Here is a 19,731-nt window from a genome sequence, read left to right as displayed (position 1 = left end):
AATGTCTGGTTCTGGCAAAGGTCTAAGTACAGGTAGTCCTTGACTTACAACAGTTTGTTTATTGATTGTTACATTGGCAATGAAAAAAGTGACGTATGACCATTTTCCACACTTATGGCCATTACACATCCCCACATGATCAAAGTTTAGACAGTTGGTAACTGACTCATATTTATGACAGCTGCAGTGTCTTGGGGTCATCTGATCACCACTTGCAACCTTCTGACAAACAAAATCAATGGGGAAACAAGCTTCACTTAACAACCATTTTACTAACTTAACAAGCTTCACTTAACAACTGTGGCACGAAAGGTCATAAAATAGGGCAAAACCTTCTTAACAACTGATTAGTTTAGCAGCAAAAATTTTGGGAAGAATTGTGACGACTACCTATATAATTGGAGAAGAGCAACAATTAAAACTGGAAAACTCATTGGTTGAATCTTAGGATTTACAAACACTTTAAAAGTACAGTACCCTTGTAAAATGTTAATGTAGACTATCTAACAAAGAATATGAGTCATTTATGCATTATATAAAGGCATAATGGATGTTACATATGATATTTTACAGCTCCATGTTTTTGTTTACAAAATAAACAATTCTCAGAAATTTTAGGATTTTTGTGCATATTTGTTAGAAAATAATTGCAGTATGGCAGGTAGTAATCAGACTTAAGCAAAATAATACAGTGAAAACATGTATAATGGGTTGTGCGAATAACCTTGAGGAAGTGGAAGAAGTGCCATAGCCAAGGTTAAAAGAAATCTGAGTCCAAAGCAGAAATGTAATTTGAGAAAGCAACTCAGATATACTCTCCCTAGTTCTTTTCAGGAAAAAGCAGAGACGGGGCACATTTCAAGATTATGTTAGTATTACTCTATGATGAAAGTAATTTTAGTAATTCATGTCTTTGGTATTCAATTCTGGTCTACCATGCAGGGCTGACAGCATTCTTCTATTTGGGATCAGTTAAGTGATAATTTTCACAATTTTTGTTTTAACTTTGTATTTTTTAGCATTTTGAAATATATGAAGCTAGCACATCCTGGAAAGAGCATAAATCGTTTTAATTAAACACCCTTTATAAAAAGCTGTATTTTATTTTATATTGTTTAGGACAAGATCAAAACTCTTGCTTCATGTAAAATTTTGTTTACAATACAACAACTTTTGCCCAGCTGTACTACAATTATTTACATTTGCAAGTGTAAAGACACACATCCAACCAGCATTTCAAAACAGTATTTTATTTAGTTTTAATAAAGCTGATTAGTCAATACTATTTTTTTATCTTTTTGCAAAAATGCATTTTTTAAATGTATAATTCTTTCTCTGAGACTTAATGAAGCTAACAGCAGAGTCGCATTACAAAACTTTCCACTGCAGTGCATGGTTTTATTTTACTTAAGATGTTTTGGAGGGCTTTAGTTGGTTTGTTAAAATTACATCATTGCAGTGATGCCATGTGGTTATAATAATCCATTGGTTATTTCAGAGATATTTTTTGATGTGTGGTAATCTTACTCTTTTCAGAGCTTGTATTGATTAAACAATTTAAGTAAACCAAAAGATCCAGTAATGCAAGAAGAAAAATCAGGAGTTAGCTACAATGTAAGTGTAAGAACTGTAACAGCCATTGTGTAAGACAGAGAGGCAGAAGACTAGAAGAGACAATCCATAAACATCAACTAGTAGTCAGAAGACATGATGAAAACTTATTACTCATAACATATGGATAGACTAAATATAATTCAACTGAGAAACTTTGAGCATTCTGGTCCAAGCCAAATCCCAAAATTCTCGTGAATTCCTGGACATTTGGACAAGTGTTTCATCAATAGTCACATAGAAACAAAACGTATTTACCATTCAAAAGAGTCAACAAAAGCTAACTTTTTAGAAAGATCAGAAGATATCCCTTCCAGCAGCCAACACCCATATAAGCAGGAATTAATTCCAGAAAAACAATCAAGCAGTAAATGAGGGTCTAGTCAAGGAAGTAACAAGAAGAACATCCTCACTGAAACTGACAGGGCAATTTACTGTATACAAGCAGAGAGCAAACTCCACACATATACTGAAGATGTTACCTAGTTTAATAATGAAATGTCCCCCAAGGAACAGTGAAGCTCAGAGAGCACCAAAGATTCCAAGAAGAAATTATAAGCAGCCAACTAATTATTCCACACTGAATATGCTTCAGTAATCTACTGCTATGGATTTCGTAATTTCTGGTTTTCTTAGATACGTCCAGAACTGAAGGTATTTTGTAATTGTAATTGGGATGTAATTGAATTATATTCACATTTTCATAGAATGGTAGGCTAGAACATAATGAACTCTACAGCAGTCCATCTTGATTTAAATATAGTTTTGCAGTGACAACTTATAATGGTGATCAAATATTGCAAAAGTTTTACTCTATTAATGAAGAAAGGTACAACCCATAAAATATTTATTTCAAATGATCATTTGGTACAGTTTTATTAATTTGTGTATTAAGATTAAGTCTTATCTGTTTTGTAGCTTGCTTTTACAGATGTTTAATATGAAAATTATCCATATCCCTAACAGTAATAAAATTGTAATATTTCCTAGATACTTTTCTAAGCTTTGCTTTTTAATTTCTAATTTATGAAGGCTATGGATCATTGTCATACTAAATCATTATAACTGCTAAATTGATCTCACTCAGTAATTTTGTACACTTGCATACAGTCTTTGGTCAAATTTGTAAAGCTGCTTTCATAACTTCTTTCAGGAAGCAGCTGCTTCAGAAAAACAGACAGATAAAATGGGAGTCAGAAGCAGAAAAGAAATGGATTGCCAATATAATAATGATTCAGAATCCCCCCCCCCCTTGATTGCTTAATTACTGCTGGTATGTTCTTCCAAAAGATTACCACTGAGGGATATAACCTTTAATAACAACAACAAAACAACAACAAAAAGGTGTTTCCATGTACAAAAGCTTAACAAAATTCCATACAAATATCCACACACAATGTGGCATCCAACTAGCCAAGCCTCAGTCTCAAGTAGTAGAAAATCATTTGTCTTGTTAGTCACTCAGTACAGTCTTCTAGATTTTGGATTTTTCTAACAACAAAGGATGGTAATAATATTTAATACACTCTTTGTTGGCATACTTTATATAGTATAAAATAATTTGTACTTGTTTCATATTTTCTTTCCAATTAAAAAGCTCAAGATGAGTTAGGCAATCCAGTAAGGAAGAACAGAATAGTTGGAATTACAAGCTAATTACTTAATAATAAAGTTCAGATATGAGGAAACTAATTAAAAAGCATAGGATGAAAGAAATTAATAAAGTTCCAGCAATATGGTATTAGTTTCATATTGAAGAACCCAGGATGCAAGCAAGAGCAAATGAAAAACTAAAAGAAGTAGGATGCCATAAATTGAAAGTGACATTGGAAACATAATGATCAGCCAGATCAAGAGGCATAATTTTTGTGGCTAAGAAATATACAGAAATATACAGAGGTGATTATAAAAATGCTATAGAGAGTAAGGAAAATGGCCTTGGTAAAGATATGCAAGATCTGTTACTAGGGCAACAAAACATTTGTTAAGTCAACAACACCATTGTCACACATGTGACACTCTGTTGTTATAGTCAATCTCAATATAAGTGTTTTTTGCCATTCTGTGAAGTCATTTCTTACTCTTGTTTACCAAGTGAGCTGACAAATGCTGAGTACAGACCAAGTGGGGAGCTGTTTCTTTCTGGCTGTTGTGGGACAAGCTGCTGCATGTTACTCCTAACTTTAGGATTTTAGATTTGTTCTGCAGTATGATAAACCATGAGTTTAACTTTTTATATGTTTCTCTCCTTCTTGACACTTCTGTTAACATCTGAAAACTAAGGATTTTAAAACTACAACTGGGATGGAAACTATTTGGTGCATGGTAAAGTGAAGGCACCAGGCTAGCAACCAAGAGTATGTCAGTTCTAGTCCCGCCTCTAGCATGCAAGCTGATGGAGTGATTTAGGGCCAGTCATTCTCTCTCAGCCCATGATGTCAGGCTTGAGCAACAATTCCGGTTGCAACAATAGATCAAGACTTGATTTATCCAAAAAACAACAAAAAAAGCAGGCTCTGCATTTGTGGGAAAACAAATAAAGAAAAATAAAGTAGAGATTGACCTCTTCCAATCAGTTGGTTACTATGTTCATCCTCAGATTAGCTGGCATAGCATAGTTAGAGCTTTTACTACTACTTTTTCTGCTGCTTACCATAATTCAGAGAGCATTCCTTCCAATTTGTGTAACCTTCCAACTTGGTAATGACCGAACTACTGATCTAACTTCATTTTCTAGTTGTAGAAGCCCTTGTAAGTAAGGAATATTTTCTACAATATTTTTAATGTTGAGATCTCTACTGTATATTCCTTCTATCTTTATTTGATCTCCTTTGATTTGGTTACTATCTGTCCATTGGTATCTTTTAGAAAACAGCTCTATGAAGTTGTTTTCCGAGGAACTTGTTAAATTCTTGTCTTCATTCCATAATTTATCTGGTTCTGTGTCAATGAAGTTCAGGACTTTAAAGCAATTCCTGACCTTCTCTTTGAAAATGGTGAGTATAGGTTTAGATTCATATCATGGAAACAGATTGAATTTCTTCTTATTTGTTGTTGTTGTTTGTTGTTGTTCAGCTTAAGTTGGACCTTTCACATGAGACATTTGTGATCTGTTCCATAGTCAGCACCCAGGCAAGTCCTTAATGGTATAATTATACTCCCGCAATTCCTTTAAGCAATAATAGAGGCAATTTGATTTTTACATATTCTTATCTGGCAATGTATAAAGGCGTAGTTTTGATTGTTTGAAGATAGCATTAGCTATGAAAAAATAATTATAGTGGCAGAAATTTGTAAGCTATCTCCTGCTTCATTTCAGTTTTCTAAGCCATACAATCCATCTTTCATGGTTCCAACTTTGGCATTCCAGTCTTCAATCACAAGCAGTATATTTTGTTTCCATGTTCTGTCAATTTCAAATTTAATTTCATCATTCCTCTTTGTCTGCATTCGTAGTTTTAGCATGGAGCATGACCACAAATCTAATTGACATTATTATTCACTGATTGCATTGAAACCAAGTATCGTTCTTACTATATCTTTTAAACAATATCTTACCTTTGTTTTTCATGTTCTGAATAATAAATACTATATCATATTCTGACTGAAAAGGACCTGGTCCATGTCAATTCACTGATGCCTAAGGTGTCAATGTGTAGTCATTTCATTTCAACTTCCACTGTGTTGAGCTTTCCTGTATTCATGCTTCATATATTCTATGTTCCTGCTGTAATTCCATCTTTGCACTTTTAGGTTTGCCTTTCCTGTATGATAACAGCAGCAACAAGGCATTCCTAAAGCTTTGATCTAGCTATGTCATAAACATTATTAGTATTCCAAAATGACAACAGCAATAGCATTTAGACTTATATTTGCTTTACAGCATTCTCTGGATAGTTTACTATACCTTTTAAACAATATCTTACCAATATTGTAAGCATATTGCCCCCAACAATCTGGCTCCTCATTTACTGACCTTGGAAATATGGAAGGCTGAGCGAACCTTGAGCCTGCCAGGCTATGGGAAGAGTTAGTCTGCAATACTGCATTCTAATCACTGTGCCACCAGTATTACTGGGCCATCATTTTTTTCAAGTTTTGCTTCCTGAAAAACGTTTGGTGATTATGATAGACTACTTCAAAGTGGACACAAGTATGTTTTTAGAATGACGTACTAGATATGCTTCAAGATCAGTTTCATGTTTTTGTATGTTTCTTTTAATGTGTGCAACATAGCCAATATGTACTGGAGGGTATACATTACCATTGTGTAAAAGCAGATTTCTATAAAATGGTACGCAGTAGGTTAAATTACAGGTTATTATTGTGATTAGCAGCCAAAAATCTATATGGTACACCCCACTGTTCAGGAAGCAAAATCTTTTTGTCCAGAATATCCTATGGTCCTCCTCAGTAATATGTTGAGTGCCATTCAAATTAAATCCATCCTACATTACATCAACCATTTTATATTTTCTATCCATTTTTTTGGTAAAAAAAAAATAGAAGAGTGATTTATTATTGTCTTCTCCAGCACAGTATGAATTGGTGCCTTGGGCATTGTCACTAAAGTGATTATCTGCATCTGGCATCTTCTGCCTGTTTCCTTTAACTAGGCAGCTAGAAGATCTTCATGCTTTGCGAATATATGTTCTTGGCATAAACCAAGATGAGACAGCACAGCAGGACTTGGGATGGGAGATTTCTTCATTGAACATATACAATTAAATTAGCTTTGAACTTTTGCTTTCATACTGATCCCTTCTTCACAAATTCAATCCAATTCAGTAGGTTCAATTATTAGTCCATTTTCCTTACTCTTAGATCATAGCATCAAAATATTGTACTAGGTATATCAGTTTTGTTGGCTTTCAGTCAAGTCTGCTTTGGACTAGTAGTTCAAAATAAATGTGCATAAGATATTTTAGTCTTTATATACAGTATCGTGAATTTACTTATGTAAAGTATTTGAAAAATATACTGTGCATGCAGTACACATAATTGTTGGTTAATTACCATATTCAACAACCTTTCAAAGATACAATAGGACTGAATGAAGAGACTGAATGAAGAGGTTCTTCAAGTTACAGCTGTGTGCCACATCCCCACAGTCACTGATTGTGATTTTAGTTTGGCAGCCTGCTCACAAACTATAACAGAAGCAGAGTCATATGGTCACCATTTGAAACCTTCACTCTCAGTTTCTGACATATGACGATCAGATGATGTCGTCCTTAATGACTGCATGGGATTCACTTCCACCAGAACTTCCAGAACTACCATTGTAATTTGACACAATCACATGACATCACACTTTATTACTGTATTGCTTAACAATGGAACTCCACATCCCACTTATTCTAATTAACTGAGGACTACCTGTATAAGACACTGAGTGTATTATAATATGTCTTATATGAATGTTATTGATCCACACAATGATAAGAAGAGTAAATTGTGTTGTTTCTTATGGGTTTACCCTTTTTAAAAGTAAAATATTTTTATTGTTGTTTATTATTACTTCTAAGATATAGGAAATCAGGAGAAATATCTGACTTTCCCAGCTATGAATGGAATCTCAAAAGTAGGAAGAAACTTACTTCTAGTTTAGTGGTTTAAGAAAATAATGTATTTGCTTGTTTCCCAAAGTAAACTTTATTCTACCACTTTTTGAAATTACTACAGAATCTAATACAATATCAACCTGCAATATGTAATTATAGTATGTTATAATGGTATGATAGTAAGATTACAGAAAACATTTTCAGTATTTTAAATCTGAATCAATTGTTTCAAGTTTGAAATACATTCTTCTGATCATTCTAGAATGTCCATTCTTAAAATGCTTCAAATCCAAACCATTTTGCACATTTCTGTAGAACAACAAACATGGCAGAAAAAAGAAGAAGAAATTGGGAGTGGGAAAAGATCTACACTCCAACTTATTACTTATTTTCTTTTATTTCTTGTCTGCAGGATCTTTCATGTTGGTGAACACTACTGAAAGAATTGGCCAAAAAGCCCACCTTTTGCTACCACAACTAAAGGAAAATGACACACATTGCATCGATTTCAATTTTTTTGTTTCCAGCAAGAGTGGTTCCAGTCCTGGAATTTTGAATGTTTATGTGAAAGTTAATAATGGTGAACTTGGAAATCCAGTTTGGAATGTCTCGGATGCTCCTATTGGAATTTGGAATAGAGTGGAATTGGCTGTCAGCACCTTTTGGCCAAACTTTTACCAGGTACTGCTTTGTTGTTCTTTCACTTATGAAACATTCTTCCTCCCTTTCAATGTTTAGTCAATTTATATCATGACTAATGCCTTTATTTGAGCTACATAAATTATTGTATAAAATTATTTACAAATGAGCAAAGTACCTTCATTAAAAGGATGAGGCATTCTTCAAGAGCCCAGTAAAATACTTTCTTTATTTTCCAAAATACTATTTTCTCTATTTAAAAAATATTTTTATTTTGTTTTTGATTTTTTTTTCTGAAGACAATACAGGCAGATAACTCCCACTAATTGTTGAATAGACCCAAGAATCTTAAAAGCAGTGTATGTCACACTTCTGTAGATGTTGTGGTGTTTTTTTCCTCTATATTTAGACGTTTTTACTGAAATGCTTCTTAGTATGCATGGCCTTGTAAACATAGTTATTGTTTCCTTTTGAGATATGTGTTGTAGCTATTAATTATTTCTTTTAGCCATGTCGTATATGAAACAATATTGCTCTTCATGCTAAATTGTGCATTTAAATCTAAGTTTCTTAGTTAGATAGTTATTTAATCTCTTCTTAATGATTTGTTTACAGACTGTCCATCAGTAAGTGGTCCACCAGTAAGTCTCCATAAGTATAGGATATTTTTTTCTAGATGCACACTAAAAATGCATAAAAATGGTTTGAATGACAGCTGCTATTTAGCTAACTAGTTAGATATGGATAGAATTAGATATTACATGAAGTTAATATAAACCTGATATGTGTAATTTAAATGTATCTCATGTATGATCTGTTTACCTGTTTATTCTTATGTTCAGATGCTGGTTAATAATGAGACACCTTCAAGACACCTATTCCTTATTTTCAAATACATCTTTGTTTTAGTTAGTATAACTTTTATTTCTTCTGCTTTAAGAGAGATAGTTGAGACTTTTCATAAACTTTCACGCAGAATGAGTTTTCTTTTTTCTTCTTCTTATAGCTGATTAAATTATCATTCCTGATAATTAGTTTCTTTTTTTGTCTTTAAGGTGATACACCTACATGCAGGCAATTTGCATAACTCTAAAATAAACTCCATATTCTTTGTGTATAAATCATTATGTTATATTTTATGTGAAAGAAAATAAGCTGCTGAAAAGCAAATATAATATGAATCCTATGAATCTCAAATCCATAGCTAAAAACAAAATTGTGTATGTATGTATGTATGTATGTATGTATGTATGTATGTATACATTTTTGATTTAAGGGTAAAGAATGGACAGATCCATAATAGTGTTTTTTTCTTGTGTCAATTTCTTTGCATGTTTAATCATGTTTACTTGAAAATAAGAACTCAATATGGCTGTTCTCCAGGAAAGATATTTAGGAGAATTCCAGCTTCATTTTTACTTAATAATAATTAGATTTACACTTTCTGAGCCTCATTGTTGCTTCTACAAATTAAGTGCTTAGGGAGCTAGACATTCCAGAGTTTCACATCAATGTTTAACTCATATATTGCCTTATACATGATGATGATAAAGTTATCCATTCAGTCGAGTCTGTCTCTTGGCAACTCAATGGGCCAGATCTCTCCACATCTTCCAATCTTCCACTATTTCTTTGAATTTTTCTATGCTTTGTCTGGTGTCAGCTTTGATAGTATCCAGCCACTGTGTTCTTTGGCGGCCTGGGTTCCTTTTACCACTAATTCTTCCAAATATAATTTCTTTCTCCACTGAATTCCCCTGTATGCCATGGCCAAAGTAAATGAGACTCCTGATACATACTGAGTGCTTAACATCAAATGTAGTTCAAACTTTAGTTCAAATTTGGTTCAAGACCAACTTCAAGCAGTGAAATTCATAATCTTATTTCTTTTTATGTTACAGAAGGGCTGTGAACATAACTTTAATATAAATAAAATAGGCTAATTGTTGAAACTGCAGGATTATAATGCTTTCATTTAACTTTCTCTAGACAAAGTGTCCGTTCTGTTTGGAATTCAGAAAAAAGTCATCTTATAATAGCTTATACATTGCTTAAAAATAGACATCCTTTAGATTTATGTACACTTGATTCAAACAGAATAAGTGAGATTCAGTCACCACTGCTAAAAATACTGACAGAGACTTTTAGAATAAAAATAGAACAAAATAGTGGCCTTAACTGACAAGCAATTTACTGTGGAGTTGTTGAAGTCCGTATGGAATAAATAGGTTCAGGATCATGGTCCTTGAAAAATAAATCAGTACAAACAAGTTCATAATTACATAAAACCCATTTTTACTGTTTCTATTAAATCACTTCTTTGTTGGAGGATATAGTTGACACTAATCTCATAAATTCTTCTTTATCAATAGAAGTACAAAGCACAATGTGAAATGCCTACCTAAAATGTCGTTATGTAGAATGGTTGTATAGGATACTGGGACAGACAAGATGCGAGACACATAATCTAAGGACTACATTTTATATTTTATATTATTTTTAACTCTATAAGTGCCTTAATTAATCAAACTGATATAAGTAAATTCTTACTCTTTTTCAATACATTATTATAAATTGAGTTTATGATTAGGTACAATTCACCTTTGAACTACAGGCATTTTAATTGCTTAGAACATGAGGTCATGTACTGAAATAAAACACATTTATTCCTTTTGTTCTCTGGAGCTGACAAGTTATTTATAAAGTACTAGCACATTTTTCAACAGTAATCATTTAAAGTGGCAAGTAAGCGCCCTCCCCCATTTCCATCGAGAAGGGAGAAGTGGCAGGAATGAAAAGCTAATTTTGCTCTTCACTGAAGCAGGGAGGATCAGGGACAGTGCAATGTTAAACCGTTTCCCTATTTCCTGTTTGGCAGGCATCTACAGGATAGAGTGATGTAAGACAACTCTAAGGCAGACATCCAGTGCTTGTTTTTCACGAAGAAATGTAATCTGTCTTTTAACCAGTTCTTTCCTGGCTGATATGGCTAATATGTCAATCAGAGAAACTGTGTTATAGTAGCTTTTCTATTCAAAAGAGCTACTTTGCCTAATCTGTTGAGTGATTTCCATGTTATATGTTTCAGCAATATTAAAATTAAAAATGGGCAGTTTGGAATGAAAATGCTAACACTGCTAGAAAATCACACAGGAAATAATATACCAATATCATGAACCGAACATCAAATTCTTCTAGCATTTTTCCCCTTGTTTTGTCTAAGTCTTTCCAAAAGTAGCATTAGTCAAATACAACAAAAAGATGCTATTTTAAAACAAGAATATGACGATGAATGTAAATTTGAATTCCTATCTTTTTCTGCATTATTTTAAATGTTTGTCTTTATATTTTTAAAATACTCAACATGTCGTTTAAATAAATGAACAGCTGTATTTATGCTAACATTTCAGAAGCATGTATGTATGACTAGGTTTATTGATATTACTTGCTTTTTCATATTTCAGGTAGTTTTTGAAGTTATCACTTCAGATCAGCAAGGATACCTGGCTATTGATGATGTGAAAGTTTTAGGTCATCCATGTAGTAAGTGAATATGATATTTTCAATTATTTCAGAATATTGTTGGAATAAATCTATTATTATTTTATTCTCAGCCACAAATAAAGGATCTATTTAAATCTGTAGGTGCCTAGCACTCTTAAAACAAATATACCATGTAAATTTTCTAAAATTGTTGGAAAGTGTAGTTGATGATAGGAGATTAAGTTCGTGTTACATGAACCTTCAAAGGGTCCTGGACTTCACATATAGGAAAAGGCATTGTTCCAGCAATGCAGTAGAGGCTGGATCTCTATTGCATGCATTTCCTGATCATTTCCATCAGTAAAATACATTAGGTCTAAAATGCCTCAGCGATTCCTGGCTGACCTTATGTGCATTCCTAACTTAAACAGTGTGAGACCTACTTATAGAGATTCATGGGGAACCCCCTAGGGAATTATAAGACTGTGAGCTAGACCAGCGGTTGCCAACCGGTGGGCTGCGGCCCACTGGTGGACCATGATAAAATTTTGGTGGGCCGCAGAGAAATCTCACCCCAAAGCACCCCCCCCAAAGCAATTAATTCAGGCTGCGCAGAAACAAGGCTGCTCAGCCCACATGGCCCGTGGGAACCCTCCCCACCCACGCACTCCTTACCCAGCAAACTTGTCTGCTGAGTTGCTATTTTCCCTTTTTCTGACCATCATCTGTTCTGCTGTGCAGGGAGACTTAGATTAGCTAGGAAGCAGGAAATCTTTGGATTTCTTGCTTTCTAGCTAAGCACAGCTGAACCTCCCTTAGGACTGAAGGTTTGCTTGCAAGCAAATTTAGTGCAGACTCACGGCAAGCAAATTTGAGAGACTGAGCTAGCCGATGGCAGATAGATAGATCACTGAATGATTCTGTGAGCAACTCAATCTGCCTGCTTTGCCTGATTTAGGATAAAAGTTGCTTTTTTAATAAAAAAATCAATATTTACATGCATGGTGTATAAAAAGGGAGATCAAGAATAATCTCCTAATATTCTTGCCAGATAACTGATTTCAGTATGTTATAGCTTTTATTAAAAACATCAGTTAGATTTCAGTACAATCATTATGGAAATGTTCTACAAGACAGTTATATAGCCAAAACAGCTTGCTGCTCAATAGAAACAGAAAGCTAATATTGTTCTTTCATTAGAACTTAGATTTTTGTAAAAATAATAATAATAATCTCAATGTAAAATATATTTATAATATACAATATTAGAAATAATTAGAAATAAATATTTTAATATTCATTTTAATTAGGATTTCTTGGCTTACAATATAAATATGTTATTCACATGTTTAAACAAAATAGGATTTGAATTCTTTTACTGATATTTGACTGGCTCATTCCAACTTTACTATTCTGTGAAAGCAATTCTTAGAAAAATTGAATCAGAAAAGACGATTAGAATAATGTGGGATTAATAGGAGCACTGATGGAGTAGTGGTTAGAATGTAGTAATGCAGGCTATCTTTGCCCACAGTCTGGAGTTCAATTCTGATGGGCTTCAGGTTGACTCAGCCTTCTATCCTTCCGAGGATAGAATTCAACCTTTTGTTGATAGGTCTCAACAAAATGAGACCTAGATTCTTGGGAACAATATGCTGACATTGTAAATCAGAGAGTGCTGTAAAACACTAGGGAGCAGTATATAAATCTAAGTGCTATTACTATTGGTAATAATATAACTCTCCCTTTGCCTCTTTTCTATTTTCAACAGCCAGCACACCCCATTTCCTGCGCCTCCAAAGTGTAGAAGTCAACGCTGGCCAGTTTGCTACTTTTCATTGCACCGCCAATGGTAGGACTATTCAAGGAAACAAGCTTTGGCTACAGGTAATCTTAGTTGTTTTCCTTTTCTTTCTCTACCAAAGTGATATTTTTGAAAATGTAATAGGTTTATGACTATCCAAAAGCCAAGGAAGACTGTATGGCAAATGAGAACAAACAAAATAGGCACTAGTAATTTTTCTATTTTGATTCCAATGATTAAAAAGCAGGGGGAAAGAGATTACAGGTATTCTTGATTAACAACTGGTCATTTTACAATTGTTCAACATTATGACAGCCGTGGAAACGGATGCTTAACAGACCGTAAAGCATCTTGGTTCATTGTAAATGATTTCATGCTGCCTTCTCCCAGACAAGCGACCACATGTTAGGTGGATCATCTTTAGAATCAGTTGTGGCATTCTGTGATTACATGATTTTTGCCAGTTTTTCCTGACACTACCCAATCAAGTGACAGCAGTGTTTGTTTAACAAGTAAACAGACATCACAAAAAAGGACAGAAAATTGCTTCCAGTCATGTGGATATCTTGACTTACAACTACAATGACTTACAACCATTATTCAGTTATAGTAGTAAGTTTAGGACTACTGTACATTAACATAAATCTTCACCATTCCCTGGAAGATACCTAGGTTTTTTTAATCTCATGCTATTAATCTCAGAGCTGTGCAGGCATGGGGCTTCTTGGTATACCATAGTTCTAGGTTTTTTTGGTACACTGAGACAATGGGACTAGTTGGCGCATTGTGGGAACAGCACTGCTTGTGTGCCATAGGGTTTGAGGGAGCACTGAGAATGGACTGGAAATTTCCCATTTAAGAGATGAGCAATTTGGGTTTTTTCCTAGACTTGAAGCACCTGCTTGATTTAACAGTGGCTTAATTAGCATGCTGTCAGCTGCCGCCTGGAAAGTCTTTGATTTCACCCAGTGCACTGGTTGTGCCCTCTTCTAGACTGTGCTCTTCACATTGACTACTGTGTATTATATTCTAAATGAGGCTTCTTTGAAGATCATCCAGAAGTTGGGGCAGGCAGAAATGTATAGCCCTGTATGTCTAAGTAATACTTCTGGTTTTTGAGATGCACTGACTGCCAGTTTGCTTTGGGGTATGATTCAAAGTGTTGATTGCTACTTATAAAGCCCTCATGGTACGGGGCTGATTTGAACAACCATCTGTTTTACGCAGTATCTGTTGGCTTGTTCAATCTGGTAGGTTAGCATGCTCCACATTCTATTGATTGAACGATGTCTGGATCTCAGAAGCACGCCTCTTTGTTATACTGCCTGCCCTCTGGAATGAGGTCCTCTCCCAAAATTTAAGCAGTCCCACCCATCTGGTATTGCAAAGGGTCTTAAAGAGCTGACTCTTTGCACAGACATTTCAGGAGGATGCCCCTGTCTTCCTTTCTGTTCCCCTCTTGGTTTATTTTCCTTCCATATTTTTGCATTGTTGCTTGTTTTTAAATGTTTTTAACAATTTGTAAACTATCCAGAGTCACTGGTGTTGGGTGAAATACCAGTTTAATAAATAATAATTATATTGGCTGGACACAAGCTGAACTGGATAGTTAGGACTGAAAGAAAAAGAAAATTGATGACTGGTCACTATACTTTACTAGTATATCACTACAGATATTGATATATTATACCTGACCTGCAGAAATGGAGGCAGGGGGTTACTTAAAGTAAATCATTGCACAATAGAGGCTTTTTGCTCCTTAGTTCAGAAGGAAGCAAGTTAATGAAACTGATTTTTTCCCCTGCATGTTTTTACATTGTAAAAAGCATAGTCTTTCAGTGGGGATAGGCAGTGATTTGTTTTAATGACATCATTTAAAGTTAGCTGTACCTGATTTTGTATTTTAGTCTTTATGCAGCTTGTCTGTCTGAGCTTCTTTTTCTTAGTCCAATTTTGAAGCCGGATACCTTGCTGTTTCTTTCTTACTGGAGCCATAGTCAGCTTTAATGCACTCTTCTTTATTTAGCATACATGACCAAGAGAGGTTAAAAGCATCCACTTAGTAATGGAAAAGTAAAATAATCACTTAAGCTAAAAAGTGGGTATCAGTGAATACCATTAAACTGCAAGTCATATTCATGTTCAGAAATTCACAGAAGAAAATAAAGGTAAGAGATTCGAAATCCAAAAGCTTTTGTGATGCAGTAGAGCATAAAGCAGGATTAATGATTAACACAGATTCATGTTCTCCATAGCTGATGAGAATGAGTAAGAAATAAGTACCTTAATACCTTAGTAGCTTCATGCATTTTCTGTTCTTAATAACTCGTGCTATTTCTGTTGCATTTTTCTACAGCTGAAATGTTTTATTTCCAGACATAATTATAATATATATTACACACATTGTTAAAATATTTGTACTGATTTGTATTTATTCATGCTGAAAAATGAGCATGAAATAGCTTTAAATAATATACATGTACAGTAATATATGTTGGCGGGGGACATCAGGTTTACAACTGTAATGTTTCTACAAATATCTAAAATTAGTAAAGCCTGTTTTTAAAACAGGTGTATCTCAAAGAAGAATTATTACCAGGGGGAGGGCATGCTAAAATTGTTGGATGCATCAGTTTTATTTTAGGAATCTTACCTTCAAATCAAACTGTCTTATAAATTACTGTGAAATTATTTATTAATAATTACTCTTATACAATTTCATTCTGTATTTTCCTATACAATTATTATGACAGTTGTATAGTATTTGGAACTTGGGATTTTAAAGTCTAATACAATCGAACTAATGTTTTCAGAATAAATCAAAATGATTTTAGTACTAGTATTCATAACATTTTAGATTAAATAATTGTCTGTTTAAACTACTCTTCCTATTTTTCTGTTTTAACAAAATGCTGCTTGGCTTGTCAAAGCTAAGTGAGCCTTATTTGGAAAAACAATACTACCATTTGCAAAGAACGTTACCTATGGCATAGCTACAGTTAACTTGAGCTATGTAGCACAGGTGTCAAACTTGATTGCATCATGGGCCAGATCACGATATTTTTTGCCTTTGCGGAGGCATACTGGACATGACCTGCTCGTGATGTATCTGGTCAGCAGGCCGCCAGTTTGGCAGGCCTGCTATACAGGTAGTCCTTGAGTTACGACCACAATTGAACCCAAAATTTGTGTTGCTAAGTGAAAAGTGTGCTAAATGAGTTTTGCCCCATTTCATTACCTTTTTTTGCCACAATTATTAAGTCATGTGGAAAGCCATGTAGTTTGTTTGGTACTCATCATTTTTAGTATTTTTTATTTTTAGTACTTTTTATTTTTCCTGGAACCAATGAATGATGAATACTAGATTTAATAGCTAAAGTTAGTTTTCAAGGAATAGTTAAGTGTGTTATTGTTTCAGCATCCCTGATGCAAAGTAGTTACCTGCCTCAGTAGTCCAATTGTAGTCCATTGTAACTGGCAGTTAACTCTCTGAGGCCTTGAGGATTTTAACTTTTGCCCTCTGGTGGTATTGAATCAGAAGCAACTCAGAAGTTCATGGCCACTGGAAACCATGAATCTGTCCCAAATTATTGAAGGCTCAACGGATGCTGTGGGTTGCTTATTAAATTGTTTTATTCCTCTGGGTAGTTGCAACATGAACTTGGTCAGGAACAGATTGTTCTCTGATTGCTTTTCAGTTTACAGGTGTTATTTGTTTTCAGTAGGCGGGGATGGGGGTAGAATTGAAAATGTATTAGATCTGTCTGTTCCAGATATCTAATGGACTCAGAGGTATTTCAGTGAGCTCTTAGATTTTTCCTGGAAACATAGTAAGCTATTCATTTGAGGCCTTAATTTCTGTTTGAAATGAGCATGTGACAAGGGTCTTATATCAGATAGTTCCTATAGTACTCTCCTTCTTATAGTACATCAATCTCAATTTTGGAAAGAGTTCTAAAAACTAAAAAAAATTGTATTAAAAATGTTGGCTGGATAAAGGAATTTGAAGATGCTTATGGTAAAAATTAAATGGAAGAAATAACAATAACAGCAGAAATGGTTAAAAATTGAGTAAAAAGAATGAAAAACTGGATGTCTCCTAGAAATGATCAATTGTATGGCTTTTGGTTCAAGTATCTGACTAATTTACATCCAATTATAGCTAAATAGTATAGCAAAGTATTCTATACAGAAGACATCAATGACAGGTACCTGACCATATATACCTAATTCTGAAAGATCCAGCAAATGTGATGACACCAAGAAACTATAGCCTGATAACTTGCTTGCCTACAATATTTAAATTACAGGCATAATAGGGACAACATCCAAGATTACATAATATAATTTGATTACATCCAAGACTACTTGGAAGAAAATAACATCCTTTCAGTAGAAGAGAAAAGGAAATAAAGGAAAAGCGGAAAAATAAACTTTTAATTGATGAAACAGTTTTGGAGAATTGCAAAAGCGGAAATACCAATTTACATGCTGTATGTTGTGGATTGATTATAAAAACGTATTTGATTCATTACCATATAGTTAGATCATCAGATGCTTGGAAACAATTGGTGTCAGTAAGAATATTTACAGAAAAAATAATGAAGCAGTAGAAAGCAGAATCGGTGGTGGGAAATGAAAAAATGAAAGGACAAATACTGACTTGCCAACATTAAGAGGATCGTGTAGAATGATTCATTATTACCCTTACTATTTATCACTACTGTGATCCCAATTTCAGTGATTTTGAAGAAAAAAATCTTGACTATCAAGTAGCAAAAAAATGCTAATAATCCGTCACATTTGGTTTATATGGACAATCAGAAGTAGAAATCCAATAGTTGACAAATAATATAAGGATTATTAGCACAGATATTCAAAGATTATCAAATGATTCAAAATGAAGGTTGTGCAAAGAAGGAGAAGAAACAGCAGATCATATACTCACCTTGTGCCAGAAGATCACATACAATTATTATAAATGATAATGTGCAGATTAAATGATCTGTTGCAACATCTGTAAAAAATATTGTTTTCCTGTAAGCAAAAATTGATGGAACACAGAATTGGAAAAAAATACTTGAAAATGAGCAGATTAAAATATCATGGGATTTCTGAATAGAAACTGATAAAGTCTTGGCTTGGCACATCATATTTAACCGTGGTTGAAAGGAATAAAGTGTGGATAATTGATGCGGCAATACCAGGGGGTAGTAAAATAGAAGACAAAATATTGGAGATCACAAAATCAAGATCTGAAAATTGAAGATGAAATATGACATAAACCAACTTTGGTGGTCCCAGTGGTTATCAGCACACTGGTTACCATACCAATTAGTCTTCAATGACACTTAGACATAATCTACACATTAACAAAATTTACATCTGTCAATTACAAGAGGCCACATCATTTTGATCCACACACACACATATACTATGCCGATACATGATTACCTTCTAGGTTCTTGGGATAAACGTTGCATATGAAGGCCAACATATGCAACGAACTGGCAGCTGTGATTTCACATTGTTGTGTATATAATAACTGTTATTTATTATTTGTATGCAACTCAAAGTCACTAGTTTGTGAGATAGAGGCCATCTAAATTTGCCAAATAAATATATAAGGAATAGCTATTTTATTTTCAGATTCATATACGTATGTTAATGTTACTTTGTATAGAAATTGAAATACAACCTTTTTAACTGACTGCCAAAATATTTTTGAAAGCAAAATTTTGAAAACACTGCAATACATCTGCTGTTTATCTGTGGAAGTTTCATTGGCAAAACAGGTTTATTTTTATGATTAAACAGATTTAAAAGCATATTATTTTGTTAACATTGAATGTATTTAACAAAACAGATTGTACTTTGAATAAAATGAAAAGGTTGCTATTAGAAAGTTCATAGAAGCAGAAGGCATTTCATATGTGGGCTACAAATATGTTCATTGGGTGGTTATTGGGAGTGAAATCAGTTTAGAAACATTTAGAAACAGAAATAAGAAATGAAACCATCAGCTATTTGGTAGCTTTAAATTTTGAGATACGTCTTAAATAAGGTGAACCTACACTATTTATATAATATCACTGACAACGCTATAGAGGACAATACTACAGGGGTACTAGCTTGTCATTTTTTCTGGTTATGTATAAATTGCTAGTCAAGATGAAGCCTTCAATTAATGTAGTATCTTTACCTAGAGCTGGAAGTTTTGTTAAGCAGATTTCAAACTGCTCTACATATAGAGTATTGTATAGTATATTTTGAATGTAGAAAAATTAGTACTTCATACAACTAGATCAGTGGTGGCTAACCTTTTTCGGCTCCTCTGGCAAAAATTGCACACATACTCACGGGCCAGCACCCAGAAGGCAATGTGCGCTGTCAATTCTGACCACCAAATCAAACACAATCCAAAGGGAACAGAAACCTTTTAATGTTTTTGCAAAATATTTAGCTGTGATAAGCACAAGCCTTGCCAAACTGTGCCAAAAGATAACAGACAAGAAATAATTTGCAATACAAGAATCTTCAAATACAAATTTAGGATACTGGAATATCCATGAGGCTGAAGTTTCAGAACATCTTTGCCTTCTGCAAAGAATGTTTGTTTCATAGCTGGCT

The 19,731-nt window shown here is 34.0% G+C and overlaps 1 protein-coding gene across 23 annotated transcripts in view; it reads left to right on the top strand.

Annotated features, from left to right (window-relative positions):
• The window catches only part of PTPRM (protein tyrosine phosphatase receptor type M), a 465,145-nt gene that overhangs the window by 164,556 nt on the left and 280,858 nt on the right, over positions 1–19,731 (top strand). For all 23 annotated transcript variants that reach the window (XM_087931096.1, XM_026699382.2, XM_087931092.1 and 20 more), the window contains exons 3-5: positions 7,588–7,856; positions 11,279–11,357; positions 13,069–13,184. In XM_087931096.1, coding sequence (XP_087787222.1) covers positions 7,588–7,856; positions 11,279–11,357; positions 13,069–13,184 — 464 coding nt within the window. The remainder of the gene's footprint in view (positions 1–7,587; positions 7,857–11,278; positions 11,358–13,068; positions 13,185–19,731) is intronic.

This window comes from Pseudonaja textilis, chromosome 3 (assembly GCF_049901715.1).
Source record: "Pseudonaja textilis isolate UNSWEBS1 chromosome 3, rPseTex1.2, whole genome shotgun sequence".
NCBI classification, from domain to species: Eukaryota; Metazoa; Chordata; class Lepidosauria; order Squamata; family Elapidae; genus Pseudonaja; species Pseudonaja textilis.
The sequence above is the reverse complement of the archived record's forward strand: the minus strand, read 5'-3'. Positions and strand labels throughout refer to the sequence as shown.